This window comes from Rhinolophus sinicus, linkage group LG06 (genome assembly GCF_036562045.2).
Source record: "Rhinolophus sinicus isolate RSC01 linkage group LG06, ASM3656204v1, whole genome shotgun sequence".
NCBI lineage: Eukaryota > Metazoa > Chordata > Mammalia > Chiroptera > Rhinolophidae > Rhinolophus > Rhinolophus sinicus.
Genome location: NC_133756.1, coordinates 92,412,813 through 92,440,569, shown reverse-complemented (window position 1 = coordinate 92,440,569; position 27,757 = coordinate 92,412,813). Strand labels below are relative to the sequence as shown.

General features: G+C 38.4%; 1 protein-coding gene across 1 annotated transcript in view; it reads right to left on the bottom strand.

Annotated features, from left to right (window-relative positions):
• GUCY1A2 (guanylate cyclase 1 soluble subunit alpha 2) overlaps nucleotides 1–27,757 on the bottom strand; it is a 271,043-nt gene that overhangs the window by 225,415 nt on the left and 17,871 nt on the right. Inside the window, exons 2-3 of the mRNA XM_074335531.1 lie at nucleotides 16,337–16,398; nucleotides 8,419–8,540 (exon numbers count right to left, since the gene is read on the bottom strand). Coding sequence (XP_074191632.1) covers nucleotides 8,419–8,540; nucleotides 16,337–16,398 — 184 coding nt within the window. The remainder of the gene's footprint in view (nucleotides 1–8,418; nucleotides 8,541–16,336; nucleotides 16,399–27,757) is intronic.

Sequence of the window (27,757 nt, the reverse complement as noted above, 5' to 3'; positions counted from 1 at the left end):
ATGGATGGCTAAAGGGAGCCAAATTTCTCACTGCTGGAGTAAGAGGTTATACACAACCATGGGGGAAAGATTAGAATGATCCAGCCATATGGTAATGGATTAGAGTTGGACACATCAGTACAAACTCATATTTAGTATAATACAGATACAGATGGACACATAGAAAAATATTTACAGATAGGCATATAGACACAAGTTAGTACACATATACATATTTCCTTGCTCTGTCAGCTGAGAGAGCCTAGAAGCAACAACATCGTAGTAACAAGATATTGGTTTCTAACACCATCCTCTAATAAAAGGAACCAGGACCCTTTGGAGAAATGACTGAGACTAGGACTGGGGCGGAAAACATGCAAAATGAGTCTGGAGCATCTTACAGAACTAGAAAGTAAAGAAATACTCAAACACACCCACCCAGGCACTGTGTGTATGCAGATACGCACGCACCCCCCACACACACACACACACACACAGACAAACACACGGTGATGGGCATATGTCAAAGTACAGAGGAGACAACTGAAAGAGCTGACCAATACTCTTCAGAACTGTCAAGATTATAAAAAACAAGAAAACCATAAACTCTCTCAGCCAAGAAGAGTCTAAAGGAGACATGACAACTAAATCTAATGTGGTATGTTGAGTGAGATCCTGGAAAAGAAAAAGGACAGAGAGAAATTAAGGATATCTGAATAAAGCATGGAATTTGGTGAATAATAATGTATCGCTTTTGGTTCGTTAATTGGAACCCAAGAACCATGTTAATGTAAAGATGTCATTAACAGAGGAAATGGGTGTGAAATATATGGGAACTTTCTGTAGGTACTATTTTCATAAATTTTCTACAAATCTAAAACTATATTAAAATTAAAAGTTTACCTTAAAAAGATTTAAAGGGAAAATAAAAGTGAAACCCCACCTACATGAAAAATTCAGTAAAAGAGGACAATAGACAGTCTGATGAATGGAATGTGAGAAGTTGCCCTCCCACTCAAAGAAGAGGTGCTGGACAGAGAGTTGCTAGTGCTGGGGAAACAATGCATGAGAGGTAAAGAAGACCAAAAAACAAAACAAAAAAAGGAACAAAAATGACTGTCATGTTTTTCCAGTAAGGAGAGAGGCTAAAGCGATGTGGAGAAATTTAACACGAATAATGAGAAAAGGCTTATAACAGATTTCAAGGGGGGGAAAAACGGTTCTAAGAGAAAACGAATATCTATGGGAGAAAAGAAAGTACCATATTTCTGCTCAGTATATCTTGTATCTTCTAAAACTGATCTGCATAATTTAAGCAACAGTTTTCATTAAAGTGTTTATTGTGTACGTACTGGAGGCAGTGTTCACACTCGGTGGTCATTTCCTTTTCAGGCTCACCTATTACACCTAGTCATTTTGGGAAAAGTATGCAGGCAGAGAGCAAAACGCAGAAGTTCTCTCCACTATACAGAGAAGCACTATTCGAGGTCTCTTTGAGGAATTATTAAATGAGATACTGCAACAATATTCCTAAACTTATTCATTAAAAAAAATCAATGGCATCAGAAATACAGCTTTTTGCAAGCTTTGTGCCAGACAAATAATGTCTAACATCCACGTATTAAGTTAAGCCTCCTATATACCAAGATCGGCTTGAAATCCTGCAGCCAACAGAACTGGTATAGTGTTTACTACACACAACTAAGAAACCATGTTTGTGTCATGACAGCAAACACCATCACCCCTAACTTGTATTGTCAACACCTGAAATCTAAAGAAAAACATACTGGTTCTAAACTGAAAATGATCTTAATTACAATGAAACTGTGCTCTCCTCAATACTAATGAGAAAATAGTCTTAAACATTTTTGATACTACTGATCACATACAAGCAAATAGCCCAAATACATTTTGAAATAGTAATAAACTGAGTAAAATGCAATATCATAACAATACTCATAATTCAAAGAACGAGGAACACTGGTGCAATTAGCATTAGAGGGGTGATGTAATGTCAATCTCAGTCCAAAGAACAACTCTGGAAGGCAGCATGAATCAGTGGAAAGAACACGGGATTTGGAATCAGACTGACCTGGGTTTAAATCCTGCTTTTATGGCGTGTAGTCACTGACAAAGGAACTTAAGTTAATGGCTCTCAGTATTAGTTTCCTCACCTGAAAAAGTGAGCAATTTTGACCTCTCAGGTCTAATGAAAATATTTTGCAAATATTCAATAAGAGCAAATACTTATGTAACATTTGTTATGTATCAGGCTGTCCTGAGTACCGTATATAAATTTATTTAATCTTCTGAACAATTTTTGGAGGTATGCAATTATATTATCCCCGTATTACAAATGAGAAACATGAAGGATGAGAAATATGAAAGATTAAGTAAGTCATTCCAGTTCATATAGCTAGTAAGTAGAGGAGCTGTTTTCAACCCAAGTAGTCTGGCTCAGTTTTGCTCTAAAGCATTACGTTACAAAACCATTATTAAATCAGTTAATTCCAAATACCTTACCTCCTATTCATCTCATTAAAATACTGACACTACTTACTTTTAATGAAAGAGAAAACGGATCAGTTAATAAGTTGCAGTAACAAAGCTATATTGGCAGAGTTTATTTATTGCTATTAATCTTAATTCATGTGTAAAAGTGGTAAATAGTTATTGCAACAACTAGTTCTCCAAGTTGCTAAATATGTTAAACATATTCCAATTCACTAAACAATTATATGATTAAGAGTTATTCTGAGAAAACCCCCAAGGTAACCTTAACCCTAAGCAAGGCTGACTAATTCTTCAGTTTTATGGCCAATAAAAAGGCTGCTTAATGCACATTCCAAATCACAATACAACCAAAAAGTACATGCAAGTCAATATATAAGCAACAAATTATTACTTGTAAAAAACAAACAACAGGGGCTGGCCCGGTGGCTCAGGTAGTTAGAGTTCCATGTTCCTAACTCCGAAGGCTGCCAGTTCAATTCCCACATGGGCCAGTGGGCTCTCAACTACAAGGTTGCCAGTTCGATTCCTCGAGTCCCGCAAGGGATGGTGGGCTCCGCCCCCTGCAACTAAGATTGAACACAGCACCTTGAGCCGAGCTGCCACTGAGCTCCTGAATGGCTCAGTTGGTTGGAGCGCGTCCTCTCAACCACAAGGTTGCCAATTCGATTCCTCGACTCCCACAAGGGATGGTGGGCTGTGCCCCCTGCAACTAGAAATGGTAACTGGACCTGGAGCTGAGCTGCGCCCTCCACAACTAAGACTGAAAGGACAACAACTTGACTTGGAAAAAAGTCCTGGAAGTACACACTGTTCCCCAATAAAGTCCTGTTCCCCTTCCCCAATAAAATCTTTAAAAACAAACAAACAAACAAATAACAAAAATTCCATACCAGCTAATGATTCTGGAATCTGTGGCACTTTATGGAGAACTCAGGTTTCACAGTGTTTCAGGGTCCCTGATACTAGGAAAATATTGTGAGGTATAAGACCCAAAGGTCATCTCCTTCCTCCTCCTTACTAGCATCCCCCGAACAAATAATCCCGTGACAACATTCCTCTCATTCTGACTTTAAGTGTGCTAAGGTTTTGGAAACAATAAAGCCTCATCTAACAGAAGACCTTTAAAACTGAAAAAAAACCTTAATGAATATTCTTTCACGTCCTTTCTGATTTTTATGAGAGAAAATGCACTTAACAAAAGCAGTATAAAACCATACTTTGTTAATACTTGGTAAATAACCAATGCCTGTTAAAACAGCAAACCTTAGTTTGCCATAATTATTCAGTAAATGAATTCTAGAGCTCTCGTTTCTATTTGATTTCTGTCCTACTGTGGGATGACTTTTTCCTATATCATCTGTTCCATCTTATAGCTCTTGATGCTCTACACTGAAACACCCACAACCCCTTTAATAGTATTAAATACTATTTAATAGTATTAAACCTGAAGTAGTCATACCCCTTGTTTGTTTTAAACTGTGTTATGGCAAAGGGAGCTGTGCATTTTTCCATCCTTCTCCCTTAACTCTCCCGACTCATTTTCTGTCTCTGTGCCCCCGATATCACCTAAATCCATGCCATAGGACCAGATGGCAACACATCAGCAACAAACATGGTATAAACCCTTTCATGCTTTATCACAGATGCTTCATTGTACCACTCAACTGTTAAAAGTCCAAAGAAAATACTCAATGCCATAGCTCACACGCATATAAATGCATTTTTACGACCTAATTGGAGCTAAAAATGGGCTTTGTAGATTATCACTGAAAAAGGTTTACATTTTTCAGACAACTAAAATTAGAAGATCATTTTGGTATGCAAAAGACATGTACCAAATAAAGCCATAAATTTAACACTAAAAGTCTCCAGCAGGGAGGACATGGTTCACAACTCTGTCTTTGTACAGCCTTGGTCCAGAGTTGAAGAGCCTCTTTAGAGCGCTATACTGCATCACCACATGGTACTGTCCCACCAGAGCGCCAAAATGAGGCTAATAAATGACAAGGAGCAGTCTGTACTTAATATCCCTAATTTGTAAATGATGAGACAGAAATAGCAACGACCGGTTTCTAAGCCAACAAAAGAGAAATAAATAGCAAAAACGTTAGCTGTCTGGAAATAATTCTTTCCCATGAGTAGTGGGGCATGAGCCACTCTAATGTGCATGCGTTTCCAGGAAGTCCTAGGGAAGCTTGGACAGAACAAATGCACGACAGAGGCGTCACTTGTTTTCTGCAACAAGCTTGCTCTCTCTGTCTCTCTCTCTCTCTCTCTCTCTCTCTCTCTCTCTCTCTCTCTCTCTCTCTCTCTCCAGGTTCGTCTTTTTATTCCATGCCAACCGCTAACTCAAACTTCAACATGAAGAGCCAGGAAATAATCAAACTATCTACAGTTTTCACTGAATCAATAGAGATGGTCATTTTGAAAGGAGTAAATAAAATTTGTTACTTTGATCATATTTTCTAACTTACGACTTTAAATATTTTTTGTAATAAGTGAAGTATAAATAACATACAAGTGAGTGAACACATGTTTAGTCTCTACCACAACCCTGTAATTGGTTAGGAAGATGAGAAAAATACGTATTCCCCAATCCCAACCCACCAATGTTCTAACCACACTCTCCAAAGGTGATTAATATAAAGCATAGAGTTGGAAAACTGCCCTCTGGCATCCACAGAGAAGATTCCCAGGCATGAAAATTTCTCTTAACCTGGATGAAACTATTTCTCCATGCCAAACCCCCACACTCAGGAAAAGGCTTCCTTTCCTGTATGGTGTTTTCCTGTCTAGTGAGTTAATCAATTCTTGAATTCTCATAAATGATTGTACAGGAGAATTTAAAAGTAATTTTAAAAAAAGATGAAATCTAAGCAAGCCAAGATGAATCATAGTTCAGTGACATATTAAAAACAAAGCTTTCATTGAATATGACCAGTAAAGCTGTTATCTTTGTCCAGAGAGAGTCTATATTTCAAGAGTCATGAAAGGACATTACTCAAAAGAGAACAGCTACCTCTTAGGCACATAATCACATGTTGGATCCATGCCAGCATCTGGTCAACAGGTGACAGGCATTTAGTTTTATTCTTCAGAAATTTAAATTTTACAAGGTTGTGCTTTTTTGCAAGTTGGGAACAACCCATTACTATTTAGAGGGGAAAAAAAACTCAGATCTAATTATCTCTTTTCTAGAAAAATGTAATATTGCACCGGCCCGGTGGCTCAGGCGGTTAGAGCTCCGTGCTCCTAACTCCGAAGGCTGCCGGTTCGATTCCCACATGGGCCAGTGGGCTCTCAACCACAAGGTTGCCAGTTCAATTCCTCGACTCCTGCAAGGGATCGTGGGCAGCGCCCCCTGCAACTAAAATTGAACATGGCACCTTGAGCTGAGCTGCCGCTGAGCTCCCGGATGGCTGTTGGTTGGAGCGTGTCCTCTCAACCACAACGTTGCCGGTTTAACTCCCGCAAGGGATGGTGGGCTGTGCCCCCTGCAACTAGAAAACGGCAACGGGACCTGGAGCTGAGCTGCGCCCTCCACAACTAAGACTGAAAGGACAACTTGAAGCTGAACAGAACCCTCCACAACTAAGATTGAAAGGACAACAACTTGACTTGGAAAAAAGTCCTGAAGTACACACTGTTCCCCAATAAAGTCCTGCTCCCCTTCCCCAATTAAAAAAAAATGTAATATTTATAGAAATCCAAACACTGTTGTACAGTCACCTTCTAAATTATAAGCACCCAGCTTAAAACTCCTCATTCCCTAATGTCATCAGGTAGCACGCCCCTGCTGCTCTTTCCACTCACTATGTGACCCATCTGTATCTCTGGCAAATTCTTTAGGGCAACTAAGCTGGGCTGGGACACCGTGGCACCTGGTGGTTACCATGGTAAATTGTCTGGCCTAGAGTTTTTTTGTGAGAATTGTGCACACTTGTGTGCAAGTCATGGCTCAGATGCCATTAGCACGCACTGATTCGCAAGGTGGGGAGCATAAGGAAAGGAGATATAAGGGCAGGGAAACATTTAGAAATTGGATAAGAGCAACTTTTCAAAATATTAAACATCCCTCTGCCAAAATTCTGATACATCCCTCTTAATAGGGCATCATCTCAACTACCCACCCCCTAAAAATCACAACGTGTCAAGAGAAATAGATGTTACTGATGAGAGAGTCCTTGAAAATATAAAATCAGAAAACTGTAAATAGCTCTTGGGTAATGCCCATTTCCATCCCCCTTTATTCTCATCCTTCATCTTCTCCAGAATAAGGTTCACTTGGGTAGTACAAGATCGAGGTAAGAAAATCTTTGGCCTTCCTTTTCACGGTCCATTACTGTCTTGTACACTATTATGGACAAACCACTTATATCTACATGCCTCCCTTCACAAAAGTTCCATGTTCTTAGTAAAATATTTTGTGTTTTCAAAAGTTACATAGGATAAAAGTACAGTCATGGAGAGCTGGAGTCCCAGCTTGAGTGTAAAAGCCAGGTCTACCTCTGAGAGTCAGATATGTTTAGAAAAATCCAGCAGACTCATGGGTTGAGGTCACCTGGAGTCTGTAGAAGGGACTCAGATATCTGCAGACAAAGTATTTACTCTAAAGGGAAAGAAAGTCAGGCAAACAAGTTTGCCCCAGTTTCCATCATCTGATTCTGAGATGTGATTCTTTTTTTTCTTTTTCTTTTTTTTTTTTTTAAGATTTTATTGGGGAAGGGGAACAGGACTTTATTGGGGAACAGTTTGTACTTCCAGGCCTTTTTTCCAAGTCAAGTTGTTGTCCTTTCAATCTTAGTTGTGGAGGGCACAGCTCAGCTCCAGGTCCCGTTGCCGTTTTCTAGTTGCAGGGGGCACAGCCCACCATCCCTTGTGGGACTCAAGGAGTTGAACCGGCAACCTTGTGGTTGAGAGCCCACTGGCCCATGTGGGAATCGAACCGGCAGCCTTCGGAGTTAGGAGCACGGAGCTCTAACCGCCTGAGCCACCAGGCCGGCCCCCCGAGATGTGATTCTGAGTTCTGTACTGAGTCAGTCACTAAGATTTGTTGTTCCCCATCACCACCCTCCACCACTCCTTAGATTCCCATCTGAGTCATAAAAAAAAAAAAAAAAAAAAAAAGGGAGGATTCCAAAAAAATAAAAATAAATAAAAAAAATTTAAAGAGGTATTTTTCAGTAAAAAAAGAAACCTCCGTAAGGCATTAGGGCAAAATATATTCCTACTTTGGTATCTACTTTGCATATACTACAACATAGCTCTCACACACCAGGAATAACAGATAGTAAGGTACAAAGATAGTATGGCTCATTATGGTACAAGCGTTAGCTGCTTGATTCAGTGCAGTTTACAGCAGCACCCCTTAGTCATTTGGGGAGCATCCAGAAATAGCCCCCATGTCATAAATACTAGTATCTTCAAGGTGGACACACATACCACCACATGCAGGGCACAAAGACCTCAGCGGATGACCTACCTGACCACCTCTGAGTTCACTATAAGTATATACTCGTATGATCCACCCTTCAGCCCCGAACAGGGCCTCCCAGAAATAATAGAGTAATAATAATAGCAATAATAGAGTATGGGCTTAGAGAGGACAGAAAGATCCCCAATTTCAGCCACGGTTCAGAGTCAGAGAAATATGGATTATAGGAGGCTAATAATACTAACATGTGACTATTTAGAAAAGTTTCCCTGGAATGTATCTTTACTACAATGCTTTTCAATCGCCAGGTAAACATCGTACATGTAACTTCCACTTAAACATCTTTAGGAGTGTTGAAATTAAATCACTTCAAGACAAGGTCTCAATTTGCCATAGCCTCCAAACTTCTCTTTGGTAGAAAATAAGACATTTACACCTTTATTTTTCCTCATTCATTCTCTCTTAATCATATAAATATAGAGTTAATATACCGAGTATATTAGCAGTGCACTGAAGAATTCCTGAGACGTCTTCAATTTCCTCTTTGTTGGAATGGTCTGCATAGGAGCATCTGTTAGAGATATTGTGGAAATTCTTTTCTGCATCCCTATAACTAAGAAGAAAACAAAATTAGCATATGGAGACATTTTTAAAGCATCTGTGAATGCACTCATATACATACGCACAAGCACACGTAGTCTATGCTCTTAGCGTAATCACATTTTAAAATAACCGAAACTTAAAGACATAATTTCTGTCATAACCCACCATTAACATCGGCACTAGCAGTGTGGACCTGGAACTGGAGACAATCATTAATAAGAAAGCTATGTTTGGAGAAAAAGAAAATGAGGAAAGCCAGAAAATACATCAGCTTTATGTAACCAATGTTTCCTTATCTGTGTGTGTTTCATAGCTGCTGGTAATCTGTTTCTATAAAGAAATTGCCTAGAAAAAGAATAATTAGCAGTACTAATTTGGTGGGTTGGCACTAACTGTGTTGAAAGTAAATACATCTTAACCTCTATCACAGTCAAAAAGATAGCAGCACGGTACATAGATAACAAGTAAACAAATAAATTGTCTGGAGTCTGACAGAATGTGAATCATGGTTTACCATTTTCTGTGTGTATTAACATATAATTAATATACAATATTATATTAGTTTGGGGTGTACAACATAGTTATTCAACATTAATACACCTAATGAAGTGAGCACCATGCCACGTCAAGTAACCATCTGTCATCGTACAAGGTTGTTTTGATATTATTAACTATATTCCCTATACTGTACCTTCCATGCCAGTGACTTATTTTATAACCAAAAATTTGTACCTCTTACTCCCATTCACTTTTTTTTGTCATTTTCTACCTGTGAGAATTTGGGTAAGTAACCTAGTATCTGTTAGTCTAACAGATAATCTTCCCTTATAGGGACTGTCTCCTAGAATTTTGTGAGGACTAAGGTACAAAATACCTGTGTAACTAGATGTTGACTGGTACTTTTCCAGTTGCCTCTGAATTAGAGCTAAAACACTAAAGCTGAAAACAAGAGGAGCTAAATGCTCCCACATTCCAAAAGAGGAGACAAGAAGACCACATGCCTCCTTCATAACTTGAGTGATTAAATGGCCACTGCCACTGTCACCCCACCATCAGCTTACAGAAGCAAAGGAACAGAAAAAATTCAAAAGGAAATCCTCAGAAGTTAGTAATTGGGCTAGGAAGAGAGTGTTTTTCCCCTCTCCTACGAGAAAAGGTGAGAAGAGGTATATTCCCTGTGGAAGCCCAGTTAGTGAGAGAGGGGTCCACCCCGACAGAGTTTGGGGTTTGAGAGTCTCATTCCTCAGTGAACAGGTGCTGAGGAATTCTGGATCATCCCTCTGTGCCTGACTGAATAGAGAAAGAAGGTTCCAGGGAGGGTTATAATAGGGAAATGAAATAGAGCCTACTTGAGAGCAGCCTACAGCCCCACCATTTGACAAGGCAAAAAAAAAAGAAAAAGAAAAAAATGAGTTTCCCATGGATTAGGGAGACGCCACTACAGAGAGGCAAGCCTGAGTTGTCCCATGGCATGATTTTCCCAGTCTAGAGACTGCAGCCAGGGGCAGGAATTTCCTAGCAAGACTGTCCTCAGCTCCAGGGCATGGGGCATCTGAAGCAAAGCGGAGCCCATACATGCACCTCACTGAGGGCATTACAGCCAAGAAAGGACTATTACAACCACCAGTGAATTTAGAAAGCCTCCTGCCATTTTTCCATTTCATTCTTGCCTGACACAACACCTCAGAAGAGAAAGGGACATAGAAAGGAGTGCATTGGGACAGAGGAGTGAAAAACCACATCATATCCTCTCTACACTGCATTCCAAGTTCCTCAGGACAAGCCTGACCCCAGCAAAGAGGGATATGAGAGTGAGATTGGATAAGAGATGGAAAATCTCTATTGGTCTGTAGTGAGTGAACTTTATACTCCCTGAAAGAACTTGGAAAACAGACCAATCTGCTCAAGCTAATATCAAAGGGAACTCATGCTAGCATGTTTGAAGTGATTGGAGAGAAAAAATGAAAGGGTTTTATGTTTGTACACCTCCCTGAGATTAGCCTCCAATAAACGAGTTAGGCAAAATGCTTACTACAGTTTCTAGAATGCAGGATTCACTCAATAAAAGACGGAACTGGGAGCACAGGTATTAAACAAATACAGTGTCATTTGTAAACCAAACTCTAACATTTTCATCAGAGTACTCTTAAACAAAATATTTTATCTCACAGCCTCAATTTACTTATCTGTACAATGATTCTATGAAATAGTTGGTTAGGATGAAATAGATGGTTAGGAGGAAATAAAATAACCAGCATAAAGTGAGCAGTATATTGCCTCAAACATAGGGAGCAATCCAGAGATATTAGCTTTCATCTAACTTCTTGTTTTTATTCAATAAGGTAGTTACTCTTCTTCAATATATAAAAAAAGAAGCTAGATTGTGTTTTAGATAACACAATTTACAGCCACAAAAACTGACCATGGAAGCATAAGTAATATCATTGAAGTTTGTTTCCTAGAATAATCAGGATTCACCCACTCCTAATTTCACTTCTAATATTCTATTGAAATTATTCTAGCTTAATTCCTATTCAATTGTCAAAAGAAAAAGAGAACAGAAGGTTGGCTGTATAAAACAAACATAGGGCCCACAGTGATAATTGAAGTAACAGAATTTAATTTTAGATGACTATAGGAAATGATGTCCCAGGCTAATATGAGGTTGGCAGCAGTCCTACCCATGGTAATAGCATAATGATACTTATTCTGGAAAAAAGCATAAGAAGAATGACATGATTCTGAATACATATTTCTTTAATTTTTAGTGATTAAAATACATAATGAATGAACATTATATCACAGAAAGGTAGATTATCATGTGTGTTCCAATCTTAGTTTTAAAGAAATCTCTGCTTTGTCTACACTGCCATTGTAATCCTTTTTTTTTTTTTTTTTGGTGGGGGGTGTGGGGGGGGAACTATAGACCAGTAGGAGTAATGTAGTATAAACAGCAGTTGGGTTAGGCACTCTAGAGGCAGAAATTTAGGTTCAAAAAAATCTAAACTCTGTAAGAAGAAAGCTATAGCTGCAACATGAATTGAGCATGTTTAGCTCCTGATGCTAAACAACTGATTTCAAACCTTTACAGGAGGACAGAGAAAGGATATAGCAGGAGGATAAAGGGAACAACAATCAACAAAAATAGAGGTGCAAAGGAGTCAGGTACTAATAGTAGTAATAATAATTCAATAAATGTATTGGTGACCTTTGTGGACCAGGCACTGTACTAACTACTTTATATGATATGACTTAACACATTATTATCATTAATATTTCCTTTAAATTTCACCCCAACCCTGCAATTATTCTCATTTTAACAATGAGAAGACTGAGGTTGAGAGGTTACATAATCTGCCCAAGATCATTCAAAGGTAGAATCCAATTTTAAGCTTAGTAAATTTGGTATGTCTACTTCCAAAGCACATTTTCTCAGTTGCTGTTCTATACTACAGAACAAAGATGCACGGAGAAAGGAAAGGGTACAAGATAATGGCAAGAATGACATGAGAAACAAAAGTCAACATAAACCAGGTTTTCCTCAATCCTGAGTTCCTTTAAATCCCTAAGGGGAAAGCTGCCTGTCTTCTACTTTCCTTTTTGCTTCCCACTGTTCTTTCCACCCCACATGCCCAAAGACCTATTCTATACCCTAGAAGCTTGAATTAAAGTGGCACAAAGATGTACACTCAATGACACCTTTTCTCATTTTAGGTTAAGGGAGGAAGACTGTGCTACACGAACAAGAAGCTATCTAAGTGAACATGTTTGTGCAGAGTTCATATAATAATCAAAACCGACCACAAAGTCAATCTGACACACATTGGCAGAACATTAAGCATAAATGGAAAACTATGCAGATAAATCAGTATAATTTAGCTATAAAGAAAAGGGTAGATACTACAACTATAATTTTAGAACTATAATGGACCCTGGCTGGAGATTATGTCAACCCTTCATTTTATACCCCCTTCCAAGCCTAATATACTTTTTTATCCACTATACACATACCTCTGTGTACATATTCCTAGAGTGCAATTTATTCATTTCTTCACATTCCCCCACCTATCCCCCCAAAATTGTTAGTCCCTCCTATGTACCAAGCACTTACAAAGGTACAGGAATATAAAAGTAAATAAAAAATAAATAACTAAATAATAAAATAAGCAAGATAATATAAGCTAATGATAAGCACTATGAAAAGCAATAATAAAACATAATAAAACAGAAAACATTGGGGTTAGAGACAGGTAGGGATGGAGGGCTACTTTAGATTGGGTGGTCAGGGAAGGCCCTCCTGAAGATATCACATTTAAACAGATATCTAAATGTATAAAAGACACCTAAATGTGTAAAAAGAATAATCCCCACAAACATCTGGGGACAGAGCATTCCAGGAAAATGGAACAGTACATGCAAAAGCCTTGAAGCTGAGCAAGCTTGGTATAGTTGAGAAACCAACAGATGGCTGGAATGGCTAGAGTGGAGTGAAATAGGGGGAGTGGAAGGGAGTGAAATCAGAAAAGTTAACAAGAGGACAGATCACAGGAAGAGTTCAGACTTTATTCTTTCACAGTACGTCAATATATGGTTCAAAGCAGGGATTTCAAACCATGATCCCTGGACCAGCAGCATCGACATAATCTGGGAACTTAGAAATGCCAATTTTGAGTCCCTCCCGGACATACCTGATCAGAAACTCTGGGGGTAGGACCCAGCAATCTCAGTTTTAATAAGCCTGACAGGTGATTTTGATACACATTAACAGTTAAGAACCACTGGTTTAAGCTAAGGAAGTGTCATGATCTAATTTTTCAATCACTTTGCTGCAGTGAAAATATGTTAAGGGAGAGGAGTAGAAGCCAGAAAACTAGATGGGAAGGAATCTCTAGGTGAGAGACGATAGTGACAGTGGAGATGAAGAGAAAATTTATCACATTGCATGAATAAATTATTTTAGCACTCATTTTCCCAACTTGAGTGGTGTCTATGAATAAATAAATGAACAAGTGAATGGATAAGTTAAGGACTAGAACAAACGTTTAAGGATAAAGTTGCTGAGATACAGAAAGGCTATCTTACTCCCTAACAAGAGACTCCATGGGCTATTCCCTCCCAATCCTCCATCTGCGTGATCCTTTGAACAGCTGCTCCCTGCATTCAAGTCTAGGTTTTGGAGACTGAAAATGCCTCCAAGAATTTCTAAGGGCTATTGCTGTAATGAATTCATCAAGAAGAAGAATCATACAATCCTGGAATTCTGATAAATAAAGTAGATCCAAGGGCAGAGTTTTAAAGGAGAGGAAAGGGAGAATGGAAAGGTGAGTGGTTAAAGGCCGAGTTAACAAATTTAAAAGAACAAAACATTAAAAGAGAAGGGCTAGCTTCTACTCTCTGCTATCTGTTGGCATCCATCATCCCAACCCACTGGCACCTAAAAACTAAATTACCTCAAGACACGTCTTAGGCAAAGCCCAATTTCAGGGATTAGGAAAAGCATCTTTCCCACCCTAACCGCCCTGAAATATGTACAATAATACTTGCCAGTCAGTGCCTCTTCTCAAGGGCCTGAAATTCCTTTGACTGTAAGGAATGTATTTCTTTTCAGAGATAAAAAGCCTTTAATTGGATTTTCTTAAGAGGAACAACATATAGGTATGAATATATGTTAATCCAAATATTAGTGGTAATAGATGCTCTCCTTTTTTGTTATTGAAAAGAGAAACAGAAAGCAGAAAGGAGTCTAAAAGGCAAAAGAGGGAGTTAGACATAGAAGCCATGACTGAAGGAAAACAGAAAACAAAGTCAAGAAAAGCAAATACTCTGCCAACTCATCCTTTTTGTCTTCATCAGCATGAGTACAAATAAAGGCAGTAAGCAAAGGTACTTCAAGTCCTCAGCAGACAGCCAGCATCCAAGTGAAAATATGCTAATACGTCTATTTGGAATCAGTCGGACATCAAGACACGCATTCTGTTTTCATTATACTGAGTTCTGCACCAAACAGAACTAGAAAAGACCATTTAGGCAATGAACAAAGATCCACCACTGGCTGTGTCTACAAAGATGAACAGAAGAGGAGAGTTGAGGCAGTAATTTAGATAAAAGAGAACTCCATCTTACGAATGGAAAAAATCTGCTGATTATGGTAATATATTTTAGTTATCTATTTTGATCACATTTATAAGATTCCCACTTCAATTTGCCATGAAGACATACTTTAGTTCACAAATGAGACCATTTTATCAGTTACTATTTGATTACAGAACAGACAGGGCATTCATAACTCCAGAAAACGATTTGCATTTCATTACTGGTATTGTTATACAAATATTTGTAATAATAACGATGATGATGAACTGAAGAGCAAACATGTAGTACTTACCACATACCAGGAACTGGTCTAAGTATATTGACTAATTTAATCCAAACACCATACTTGGAAAGCAGCATATCAAATGAGAGTGATTGTTTTATTTTAGAATGTGTGGGGAGAGATTAATTTGACATTCCTTATCTCCATTAGGATAAACCATTTAAAATCTCTAATGGCCTAAAACTAAAAGCCATCTCATGAGTTTAAATAATATGTTTTTCCTAGTACTGCACTCTTGAGGATTGATGTGACAAATTTTCGAAGCAATTCCCTTTGAAATGACAATTAACATAACCATTAAGTACTTCAAGTGATGGCATTGTACAAGGTACTGAGATTATTTTTCCAATAAATTCTTTTCCCTTTTGTTTTGTAAAAAAAAAAAAAATCACACAATATCCTAATAGATAAAAATGTATTCTTGATCTCCATAGAAATGACTGCTAGCCATAAATGTTAAATGATTCCCAAAAGTATTTCAAGAGGTACCAGGGTTTGAATTTTGACTCTTCAAAAATTCTTAAAATCCTACAAAGATAAATCACTATAGCACATAAAGAATATTAACAAGGTGAATTAAAAATACTTATTGCCTCTAATGTCAATGAATTTAATTTAAATCGCTAGATTGCATCAGAAAGTGAATTTAGGATTTTGTTTTTGCCAGTTGCTTTCTGCCATAGCCAATCAAAGGTATGCCTTACACTCATATGGAGCTTTCTGTTTACAAAATACTTTCATTGAAATTATCTCTTTTAATCATGACATCTAATCCTTGATTTAGTTATCATCCTCATCCTTTACAAAAGAGATAAAGTTACTTAAAAGTTCTGTGCTGGTGAGTCCTTGAATTCCTTTTTTTCTACCTCAAGTTTTACTTCACACCATTTCACAACGATGTCAAGAAATGAGGAATTAATTAAAAAGGAAAAATATGTGGCATGTAACTCTAGCTAAAATAATACTTCTCACTGAACTATACAAAGCTTGTAATTTTTGATTAAACTTTACTGAAGGATGCTAAAATCCCATTTAAATCCTCTTAGTTGATACTATTAAATCTTACCACATTACTAAGGCAAAATTATGAGATTCAATGGATGAGAATGAGTGTAAGAACACAAGAAGAAGAAAAAAGACAGAAAAAGAGAAAGAGAAAGAAAGAAAGAAAGAAAGAAAGAAAGAAAGAAAGAAAGAAAGAAGAAAAGAGAGCAATACCAAAAGGGAATTTCATTTAAAAGGATTAAACACAAATAAACCAAAGGCAGTCACTCCAAGGGCCCCTTATAAGCCCCCCACTCCACACTAGAGCATAGCCCCTATGAAATAAGGTTGACCTGGGTGGCAGAAAAACCACACGCTCAACAGCTATGTTTGAGTAATTATCTTTAATTTGCCCCCAGTAATGACCAAAATCCATTTTTACTTACCCAATAACTTGATGCTCATAATACTGCAATGTCCTCTTGAGAGTTTGCTGAATCGTCTGAGGCTACAGGATAATAACAATAATAAAAATAAATTATCAGCAAATTAGTGCCATTCCCATTCTGAGCATCATAGGCAGATATGTAGCTTCTGATCTCATAAGAGTTTTCACTTTACAATATTAACCCATTATGCATTTTGCCATGTATTTTCCCCACAGGAACTAATATGAGGCACTCAGCAATTACCCCCGAATTTCCCAATTTCAAATATGATAGCGTTTCCTAGCCATATTTTTCCCAGTTCTTTTGTACCAGCTATTAAGTTCAAAAAAACACTCACTGGCTGCCTATAACTAGCCTAGGCCTTGGGAGCAGTGGGGAGAGCGTATATAGAAGAAATATGGGTCATGCCAACGGCAAGCCTGACTTCCTCAACAATACAAGAGATTTCAAGCAAGGGTTCTGGAGCCTCCAAGAGGTGCCACAAGTGCTCTGGGCTAGAAATGGGTGGGGTCTGAAGCAAATAACTAAACAGCTCATAACCGAATTTTATAATCTTCTCTCTGTGGCAACAGAAGGTAAAGTTTCTTAATCCCAGATCAAGAAATCATTCTTAGACTTATTTAGGCAACAGAGCCTAACCTTGGAGTTTACAGACCTAGGGAGCCACGAAAGTGACACCAAGATCCCAGAACAGATTGTATTAACAAATTATGATAAAAACCAAACTCTCAGTGGCAGGAGTGCGAATTTTTAAAATAATAAAAAGTTGTAGTCAATCAAGCAGAAACAAGCTATCAAAAGCTTATCAAAATACTGACCCAAGATAGCCATGGATGAATTGTAGGGGACCATAATAACTGTGACACAGACCCTTCAAGATGCAAGGCAGTGGGGTAGTTTGGTGACCTAGCGGGCTGCCACTAATCCCACTACAGTAAGAACCTAGACAAGTGTAAAAGGGTAATCTGCAGAAAGGCTCTAGCACAATGTGGTTCTAAGAAGCAGTTAAGAAAGATCAGTTTATCTCGCATCCTTAATCTTTCAGAGTGGCTGTCGTAAAAATATTTGACTTTTTAACAGAGGTTGTTGTCAAGGTTCACCTGGACCCATTCCATGTTCACCTCTATATGAAAACATCCAGGGTAGATGCAACAATCGCCCTACGCAACACTTCAAAGCTTCAACAGCCTCCTTGGTGGGAAATAGTTGTTTTAAAGCTAGGGGAAAGGGAACTTCAATTACATCGAGAGCATCCACTGAGATCTTCTCTACACTATCATTTAGGAGAACCGTCACCCTGAGCAAATCTAAGGCCTCAGACACATGCTTCACGTTAGCTAAGCCAATTCAGGAACTAATTTTAGGAGGAATTGGCCTCCAAGTGTTCAAAGAAAGAGGTCCAGGGCAATTTCTTTCAACAACTGTTTTTCATTTGTACCAGGTTAAAAAGATGAATGTGAGGCCTCAAACCGGCACAGATGTTCCTACACATCAGGATAAAAATCAAAGCAGAGTAAATAGAATGTATTAATATCTAGGAAAGAAAAGTCTTCCCTGAACCAAGAAGCAACGGAGCTGTTGAGAAATCTGAAGAGGATGAAACAAACGCAGCAATCCTAGAGCACATGAAAAGTGTGCTTTAAAAACCCAACCCACGGCCACCCTAAACTAAGTCCTTATCAGTCACCGGCTCAGTACCCATGGGATCTGGGCCTTTTGCACTGGTTTGGCAGTTTCTGAGCTAAGATAACTTTCTCTTTGGCAACACGCCCGAAAAGCAGTGACTATCCACAGGGGGATTATCTTTCCAATAACCTCTGCTCACATAACATGGAACAGAAAGCAGAAACTAGAGTGCTCAGGGCCAGTTAAGACCAGAATGACCTCATTTGTACAAAAGGACTTTTTTTTTTTTCCTGTCCTAGGAATTTCCCAGTCATTAAAAAGCACATGTTTGTGAAAGGAGTTAAGCCTTTTCAAGAGCTGACTTTTTTCTGTTGTGAAACAATTATGTTTACTCCCCAGGAGGAGTTAAATTTATAGTTTCCAAATACATTAAAAGAAAAATGTTCTCTGGGCACATTCAACAAAAGCTTCAACTTGACAAAGCATTTATATATGTCCTGTTGCTTGCCAAAGCCAGTGGGCACACTCTGATGGTCTAAACTACAAGCACAGAAGCTGACTGCAGAGGATCCCCTGATTTTCAGCAGGCAAGGCTGACTGCAACACAGCCCTGACTGCTCAGAATGTCTTAGCTCAGTGGATTCACTGGATCTTCTTCAGAGTTTGCCTGATTGCTCAACCCATGGCTTTATCAGTGAGAGACATCATCACATAACCTCAGGGTCTCTCTGACCTAAATAAAAAAGCACAAATTTAAGACCCATGTGTAGGCCACAACCTTCTGTAGGGTTGCCCTCTGCCTTGATGGCCATAGGGTCCATTTATTAAGTATCCACGTATGTCCGTGATGCAAGTCAGTGTACGACACGTATTAGTGGGAATAGCAAGGGCTATTAAGACATGCACACTTTCTCACCTCTGCCTTACAAATGCATCTCCATACCTGTGCCCTACTCAACAGTTCCATCCAACCTTCTGCAGGGCAAGATCCCATCCCTCTCATTCCTTTAAGAAGGAGTTGAGAAATATGATTTAGAAAAGAGGTAAAACTGAGTTTAAAATCCAGTTCTGTGACTCACTAGATGACCCTGTGCAATTTACTTAAGCTCTCTGAAATAAGATTCTCTACGTATGCATTATTTGTATGGGAATTAATTGAAACAAAGCAAAGTTTCTTGTGCATAGTAGGTACATAATATATGACAGTTGTGACCAAGGTCAGCTGAAAAGCATGGTTCCTGCCTTCGATAGTCTCACAATCAAGTGGAACAGCACAAGGTTAGGTTAGAACATCCACCCCACAAGTGTAATGTCTCAAGATACTCATCACCTAAAAATTCAGTAGACCCACCAATGAGAAAATGGTGCTGATTCCAGCAGACAGAGGGGAAAATAGGAAACCGGAAGCAAATTTATGAATATTTCCAATGAAACTTTCAGATCAGTTCAGGGAGATGGTGACACAAGTAGAATTCTCAAAGTTAAGATTGAAGATAGACTTAAAGCCAGGCCTTCAAGTTGGAAGGACATTGAAGCATCATAGCAAAGGTCAGGACTCCAGACATTATGCTTTATAATTAATAAGAAAAGACCCATAAACTTCCTTCCTAGAACACAAAAGTGTAACAGGAGAGATATGTGGCCTAATAATTTTACCGTATGCTGGATTATCTGAGATACGAGGGTGGGGGAGGAGACAAAACCCAATATTCTGATCATAAAAAGAAAATCAAAGAAGTCTATGATGTTTTTCTGCTTCCCCCAAACTATGATATAGATAGTGGCCTCTTATTGTCTTATTGTCCCCACTCAACACAAAGAAGCAATGGATAAGAAAACAGCTAGAAAGACAAAGCAGTCATCTGTGTCCAGCACACGTATTGTCTGAGACTCAAACAGAAGGTACCCAAAAGCTTCCATCATGTGGCAACAAGAAGCCATCTTCACTTCCAGTCTCATTAACAGTAGTTGGCGAACTTCACTGTAGTTGGCCAGCAATTACCGAACCCCACAGACTAAAGGTTACGCTTATGAAAGGTCATGGGATCCAAAGAGCGAGCCATAAAACTGTCCCAGCAGAGCCAGAGAAATGATCCCTGAGGAGTGGGAGGAAGCAGTTCCCAGCAGCTGGTCCTGCAAGCTCACACAGTCCTGCGGAGGCTCCCACACAGCCCCTGCTCTGGATATCCGTACCAGATGGCGCGGAGATCAGGCAGGAGGCAGGGAGTCGAGGTGCGTGTGTGTGCGTGTGCCTTTGTGTGTGTGTGTGTGTGTGTGTGTGTGTGTGTGTGGCGCGCGCGTGTGTGTGTGTGTGTGTGTGTGTGTGTATCCGTGGCCATGAAACACAGTTGTCATCACACAAAGTATACAGTCACCTTAATTTTATACAGATGAAGAAGTGGAGGCCCAAATTTGTTAAGTAAGTACCCCAAGATCACACAGTTAGTAAATGAGTAAGTAACTGCAAGTCAGGATTGACTTCAAAAAGTGTCCTCTTTCCAACAGCTGCTTTGAGGGTCCCTCTCACCTTTAAGTCTGTCTCTACATTCTTTTCTAATATACACAACACTTCGTTTTGCCAAAAACAAAAACTCCACAGATAATTTAAAAAAAACTCATGTCTGCTTTATAATACATATCCATAAGCTACAGAATTAATAGCAACAATAGGTCTGCCTTTAAAGATACATCCATAAATCGCCATGTTATTTTATTTACTAAATATGAGAAAATTATGTATCAATGTCAGAAACTAAATGCTATGGACATGTATTTAACAATTACTGCTCTAAGACAGTGGTTTTCAACTTAGCCTGCATATTAAAATCACCTGAGGAGCTTATATAAAAAATACCAATGCCTGAGTGCCACTCCCACATTTTTCAATTCAACTAGTCTTGGGGGGGACCCAATTGCTTGTAATGTGTTATCAGGGTTGAAAACCTTTCATTTAGATATAAATGTGATGGTCAAAACCAATACTCTATAAACCATACCTGATTAAGTCAGCATTAATGAGGGGAGTTTATACAAATATCAAGATAAGTAAGCTTCTGACAGGTGTTCACACATAACTGCTAAATTCAACACATTTCCATGTATTAACTGTCACTAATGGCTTATAATCAAATATGAATTTGTTAGATAAACAAAGAACTATATTGCTTGAAGCATAAATATAGGATTTTTAAAAGATTTCCAAGTAGTTCACTCCAGTGCACTTGTGTCAGCATTCAATTTTGTGCTGACATGTACATAACAATACAACAGCTAGTGTGATTGCTGTATTTACTCTATGCAAGGCAGTGCTTTATGCCCATGACATATATAAACTCCGTTGATCTTCTCATCAACATTATATAATTTCTCATTGCATTTACAGATGAGAAAACTGAGACACAGTTTAAGTCCCCTATAAGTAAAAATGAACAAAGCTAGAGTTGAAACTCAGGTAATCTGCTCCAGCATCGAAACACATAATCTCCAACCTACACTGCACATAATATCTAACACTTTATATTTGTTTGAGCACTTAACAATTCATATGTTTAAGGCATATTAATTATCCCAATTGATCCTTATACCAATCCAATGAAATAGTCAAACTGGTGTTATTATCACCACTTAACGGAAAAATGATGAAAGTTAGAGAGACAATAAGTCCTCTTTTACAAAAAGAGGATCTCTTTCCCTAGGAAACTGTCTTCAATAAGAAAGCATTTTTTTAATGTCACCATAAAGTAGAAAATCGCATGGATTCAAATTAATTATTTTCTTTTTGAGAACAAACATAAATGTTCTTTAAACCAAACCTGTAAAACAAAATATACCCAGACAAAATCATATTGCCACAGGCAAAATCATGGATTAAGCCTTATCATAGATGTACTTCCATCTCCCCTTCCATAGCTTCCTCTCATCTTATGGCTCACCTCTTTCCTACCCTCTGAGCAGCTAGCATCTTGATGCTGTGTTCCGATAGGCCAAATCCCCACCATTACATTTAAACTCCCAGAACAAGTCTCCAAAACTCATCATTATATATTCTCTTTCCTTCTCAACAAATTTCGCATCCCCTTAGTACTCTGATCTCAGGTGGGGCTCATGAAAAATCATACCTGCATTTCCTCAAAAGCTTGATCCTCGATCCCTACTAAGGTAGATGATACATGAGTGAGCTTATCCACTTCATATAAGATGGTCGGGACCACCAGTGGTGGAAATTGACAAATAGGCTCATGAGCGATAAACTGAGGGGCAAGGAACCCTTCTCATCATCCTCCAAAACACAATACGGAGAGCTCCACTTTCTCCAAAACATAAAAGCAATTTTCTTATTAGGACATAAATGCCAAAGTCCATGATTTAAAGTGACCAAAATTATAATGTTAGACACCTTATCTTTATAGTTAGGCCCTTAGACACCAATGGATCACATTACATGATTGGTATTATTAATAAAACTAGTAAAACTAATGTCACTTCAAACAACCAGATTAACTCCTTCTGAAAGAGATGTAATAGTAATCATCAATCTTGCTATATATCCAGACATAATATTCATTTTCCCAGCCTCTAACTAAACTTACTACATATAAACCCCTCCCCCAAAAAATAACAGACTGCAAATTAAATATAGAACTTTGAGTCAGGACCTCTGTATTTCAAACCCAGCTGTGCTACTGACCTTTTTATAAAATTAGCCCAAATCTCTTCACCTGGGAGTAAGAAACCTTGGGAAAAAAATGCCTCCCTTTTCCCATCTGAAAAACACTTACAAGAAGTTTGTGGTTCTCAGGGTTATTTTGAAGTAAAGCATTGCAAAATTAAGCACTTGTAAATAGAGGGTAAGAACATACTGGTGAATAAACCACCTTTCAGGAAACTTGGAAGACCATTTCAAGTGGTTAACACCAGTACTTTGCTGAACAAAACTGGTAGTCCAGACAATTAATTACAGAAGGCAAAAATAGTAAGTGTGCTAAAAGGAAAAAACTGAAAGCTAGATGTGCATTATAGTACAGAGTTCTTCTACCCATACTGGTTGAACATGTGCACAACTTCATCCAGGCTCCACTTTGTTCTCCTTGTAAACAGGGGTATACATCTGAGTGACTGCAGGAGAATTCAGGCTGACCTTACGCTAACTGACCCATAAAGGGATTCAAACTGATAACCTTGGTCTTATTAGAAACATGTTCTAATTAGCAAAGCACAGTGGTTATTATCATTATAATTATTGATTGTAACTGAATATGCTTAAATATAATCAATATGATAATTAAGTCTTTCTTCACAAAGTATGCTTGCTTTCCAACTATTTTCCTCTACTTTTATTTTAATGCCTTTCCCAAAGTAGCCATTGAATTTGATTTGATACAAGACCTAATACCATCAATACTAATTTAAGTTGCAAACATACATTCCTTGAACTGATATAGATTCAAAGGGTTATTTATTTATTAGTCCCTCTGTTACTTTCAGACAAGGGAACATGTAAATCACCCAAGAATTTCTGAAGTTTTCAGTGAAGTCCAGAAAATACCACCTTCAGTTTATATAATACTTCATAGTTTACAAATCACTTTCTTTCTCTTCATCTCATTAGATATTCACAACAACCTCATGAGTCTCAAATACAATTACCCATACTTTACAGATGAAAAAACTGAGATTCAGGAAGGTCAAAGTGCTTTCCCTCAGTTGGAAGAGCCACCTACAAGACGACGACTTAGGTCTTCTGTGCTTTTTCTCCCACAAGCTGCTGCTCCCATTCACTTTGGTGAGTATTAGGATATTCTTCCATGTCTCTAACCGAAATCCCTATTTGCTTTTATTTTCTCTAATAAATATAAAAACAATGTTGTAAAATTGTTTTCCCAAATTTGTAAATTTTGCTATTGTCATTTAAATTTCTCTGGTATGATCATTAACTTCTTAATAGAAAAACTTTAGGAGAAACATACTTCATTGGTCACCATCTTGGCCAACTTAGCTGTGTGAACAAAACTACTATGAGTCAAGATGGAGCTGCTTGTGGACACCGTCTCGGGAAAACCAATCATGCTAAACTGCAGACACTTAGAGGGCCACGGCTCCAGTCCTGAACCCTTCCTTCGAACAGAATCTCACAGATGGCACGGGTTCAGTCTACAAAGTGAAATAAGGCTAAACTTTCTGGATTAAATACTGTAACAGCAGTCAACAATGTTAAGTGCCAAATGTCAAACACTGGACCCAACATTATATGAAGCAACTCCTTTAATCCTCACAAAAATCCTAAAAATGTAAAAACTAAACCTAGAGAAGTTAAAAAAAACTTGCCCGAAGTCGCTTCAGTAGTGTCTAAGTCTATGTGAGCTTGTCATCTACATGGTCTGCCAATTAAGTTCACGAACTTGTTGCAATGGTGTAGCTAACCTTTTTTGATACCAGAGGGATTATTCATTATGAATTTGTACCAACTGGACAAACAATTAACCAAGTTTACTATTTGGAAGTGCTGAAAAGGCTGCGTGAAAAGTTAGACGACCTGAACTTTTTGCCAACCATTCATGGCTCTTGCATCATGACAATGCACCAGCTCACACGGCACTGTCTGTGAGGGAGTTTTTAGCCAATAAACAAATAACTGTATTGGAACACCCTCCCTACTCACCTGATCTGGCCCCCAATGACTTCTTTCTTTACCCGAAGATCAAGGAAATATTGAAAGGAAGACATTTTTATGACATTCAGGACATCATGGGTAATACAATGACAGCTCTGATGGCCTTTCCAGAAAAAGTTCCAAAATTGCTTTGAAGGGTGGACTAGGTGCTGGCATCGGTGCAGAGCTTACCAAGGGGAGTGCTTCGAAGGTGACCATAGTGATATTCAGCAATGAGATATGTTGCACTTTTTCTAGGATGAGTTCACGAACTTAATTGTCCGACCGCATATGTTTGAGGCCTCCAAAAGCCAAGTTTCTCATCTGCTCCTCCAAACTAAAATACATTGTTCTGTCTTCAGCAAGGCAGAAAAGGTTACAGTTGAAAGGAAGTAAGTCTGGGCTAGATTGTGTGATTTCCGATACAGGTTTTAATTTTTCTAAACCTCAATTTCCTTTTTTATAAAATAGAAATATTCCTAACATAACTATTTCTCAGGGTTATTGCAAAGTCAAAATGAAATAAAACTATAAAGTATTATATAAATATGTGCCATAAGATGATTCTATGGGGGGGAAAAAACTCTCTTGATGAGGAAGTAGTCAAAGATTGTTAAATTGAACTAAACTGACCATGTCTAACATCCAGGGCTGCTGCCAGACATGCCTCGAAGTCCAAAGATGCCAATTAGATGCTGCAAAGCTAATTAGTGCCATTTCAACTCCAGAGGACCATACTGGAGAACAACAGCCCTCATGTCAGGAAATAATTTCTAGCTTTTTAAAAGAGCTTCGCACCCTCCACTTGAGCATTTCCAAAGAATTCCCTATCATCTCCAGTACTTGGGAGCTACAGTGCGGTATTTCCCAGTCAGTAAGAGCCCAGAAATAAGGGAATATTTCTGTTTGACAGTGAAATTAAAAATTAACACATCAAACAGGGAACTGTTCTATCAACCCCAAATACACTGACTTAAACAATAATTTGTAAATGGATGACAAAAAATTACCACCAATCACCAGCCAGGGTACAGTTCCAAGCAGACTGGGCCACTGAATGTAAATGAGATGAAACGAGGGAGAGTGTGGGGAAAGCTGGTGAAGTTAGAGAGGGCATCCAGAGGAAAGAGAAGGGAGGGGAACAGTTTAGGAAACATTAAACCTAATACTGCTCAGGGGCATATTGGTCCTCTGTCACATTGAGAAAGATTCTTCCTAAAGTAGGGAAAATTTTTCAACCGTCTTCACTAAAAAGGGAACCTTAATAACGGATGTGGAGCCTCAGGTCTCATTGGCAAGGCCTTCCGTGCAACCAGACAGCTCCTTCAACTGGACTGGAGAATTTGGCATGAAATTCATTTTGCTTGGACCCTAAATGGATTAAAGTAAACTTTTGATTATGACTTGACCCCTCATGTCGATTACAGAGGTAAGAAATGTACTGACCATGCAAACTCTGAGTAAGAAGCCTCATTTCAGTCATTGCTCACGTCAATAAGTAAACTGTAATTCAGATGCCAACCAAGTGCCATGGACATTTTGTTTAGCCAGTGGCTGCGAGTCTGATTATTTCAGGACACTGACAAGAACAAGTCTTTGGAGTTTAAAAGTCTCAGATGCTGAGATATGCCGAAACCATCAACACACTACCCAGGGCGGGTCCGACCCAGCTCTACTGCTTCAACCTCTCTTGGAAGATACAACTCAATAAGGGTCTAAATATAATCAGATCAAGTGTTGATTATAATCAGATGATCCAAATGGATATGCAATGTGCTTACTAGGCAAATGTTGGGCAGCTAATGACTACCACATGACTAGTGTTTATAAGGCTCCACATACCTAAGCTAGAGTACAGATAATCAAACTCCTTTCTGGAAAAGAAACATGCAGGTGGAAGAACACACACTACGTGACATGAAAAGTCTTACTGTCTTTCACTTCACTCTATCTGACCACATTTTTTAACCTAGGCATCACTTCATTATAATAATTATATGTTACTATTATGTTACTTCCTCATTTCTTCTATTATGTTATTATACCAAGTTATGTATATCAATGGGTATGCACAATTATATACAATCTATGAAGAAAAACACAGACTCTTATGCATGTAATTATTTCTATGAAACCATGACTTCCTTCATATTCAGAAATCAAACTACATACAAGTAATGTCACTGCTCTTCCCAGACTCTGCTGCATAAGCTAAGCTGTTGGCAGAAATGATAGCTTTTGTCATTCTGTTCATAGCTGCCTCCACCCATGGGAGCCTGGAGCATACAAACATGACAGTAGACAGGCAAAGTAGGTCAGTCTAGAGGCAGATTCCTGATGAAGAAAGAGTCCTTTGTCATTTCTGTGTTGTGTGGACTTACAACACAGTCAGGAGCAAAACAATTGGTGAGAGGTGGTAAGATTCAAGAAAACCAACAGGAAATTCCTTCAAGTGTGTTCTTTATTTCAGTTATTGTATTCTTTAGTTCTAACCGGTTGTTCTTAATGATTTCTCTATCCTTCTTTATGTCGTCACTAATCTCCTCAAACATTCTTATCATCAGTGTTCTCTGCACTGTACACCTGAAGAAGAAGCTGAATAATAATGAATGTCAACTATAATTATATATATATATATATATATATAATTTATACATATATAAAATTATATACATAACCATAAGAAGTGGAGTACAGCGTAAGGAATAGAGACAGTGGAAAGGTAATGGCTGTGTGCGATGTCAGAGGGATAGTAATTAGGGGAGGGGGTTATCATTTTGTGAGGGTTATCAAATGTCTAACTATTACATTGTTTTGTACACCTGAAACTAATAATAAAAAGAAAAGAAAAGAAAAGAAAAGAAAAGGAAAAGAAAAGAAAAGAAAAGAAAAGAAAAGAAAAGAAAAGAAAAGAAAAGAAAAGCCAACAGGAAATTGCTACCAGCCACCCCTCAGCAAGTCACAGAGTAGGAAACATACAGGAAGTGAAATAGGGAGTCTACACTGGACAACACTGTGCATGGTAACAGATCATGGACATGTCGAGAGACATGTCGTGGTGGAAGAGCTTAGGACCTGAAACAGGAGAATCGGGCACTAAAACATAGGTGGTTAACAGCTTCTTGACTTTGGGCAAGTTACTG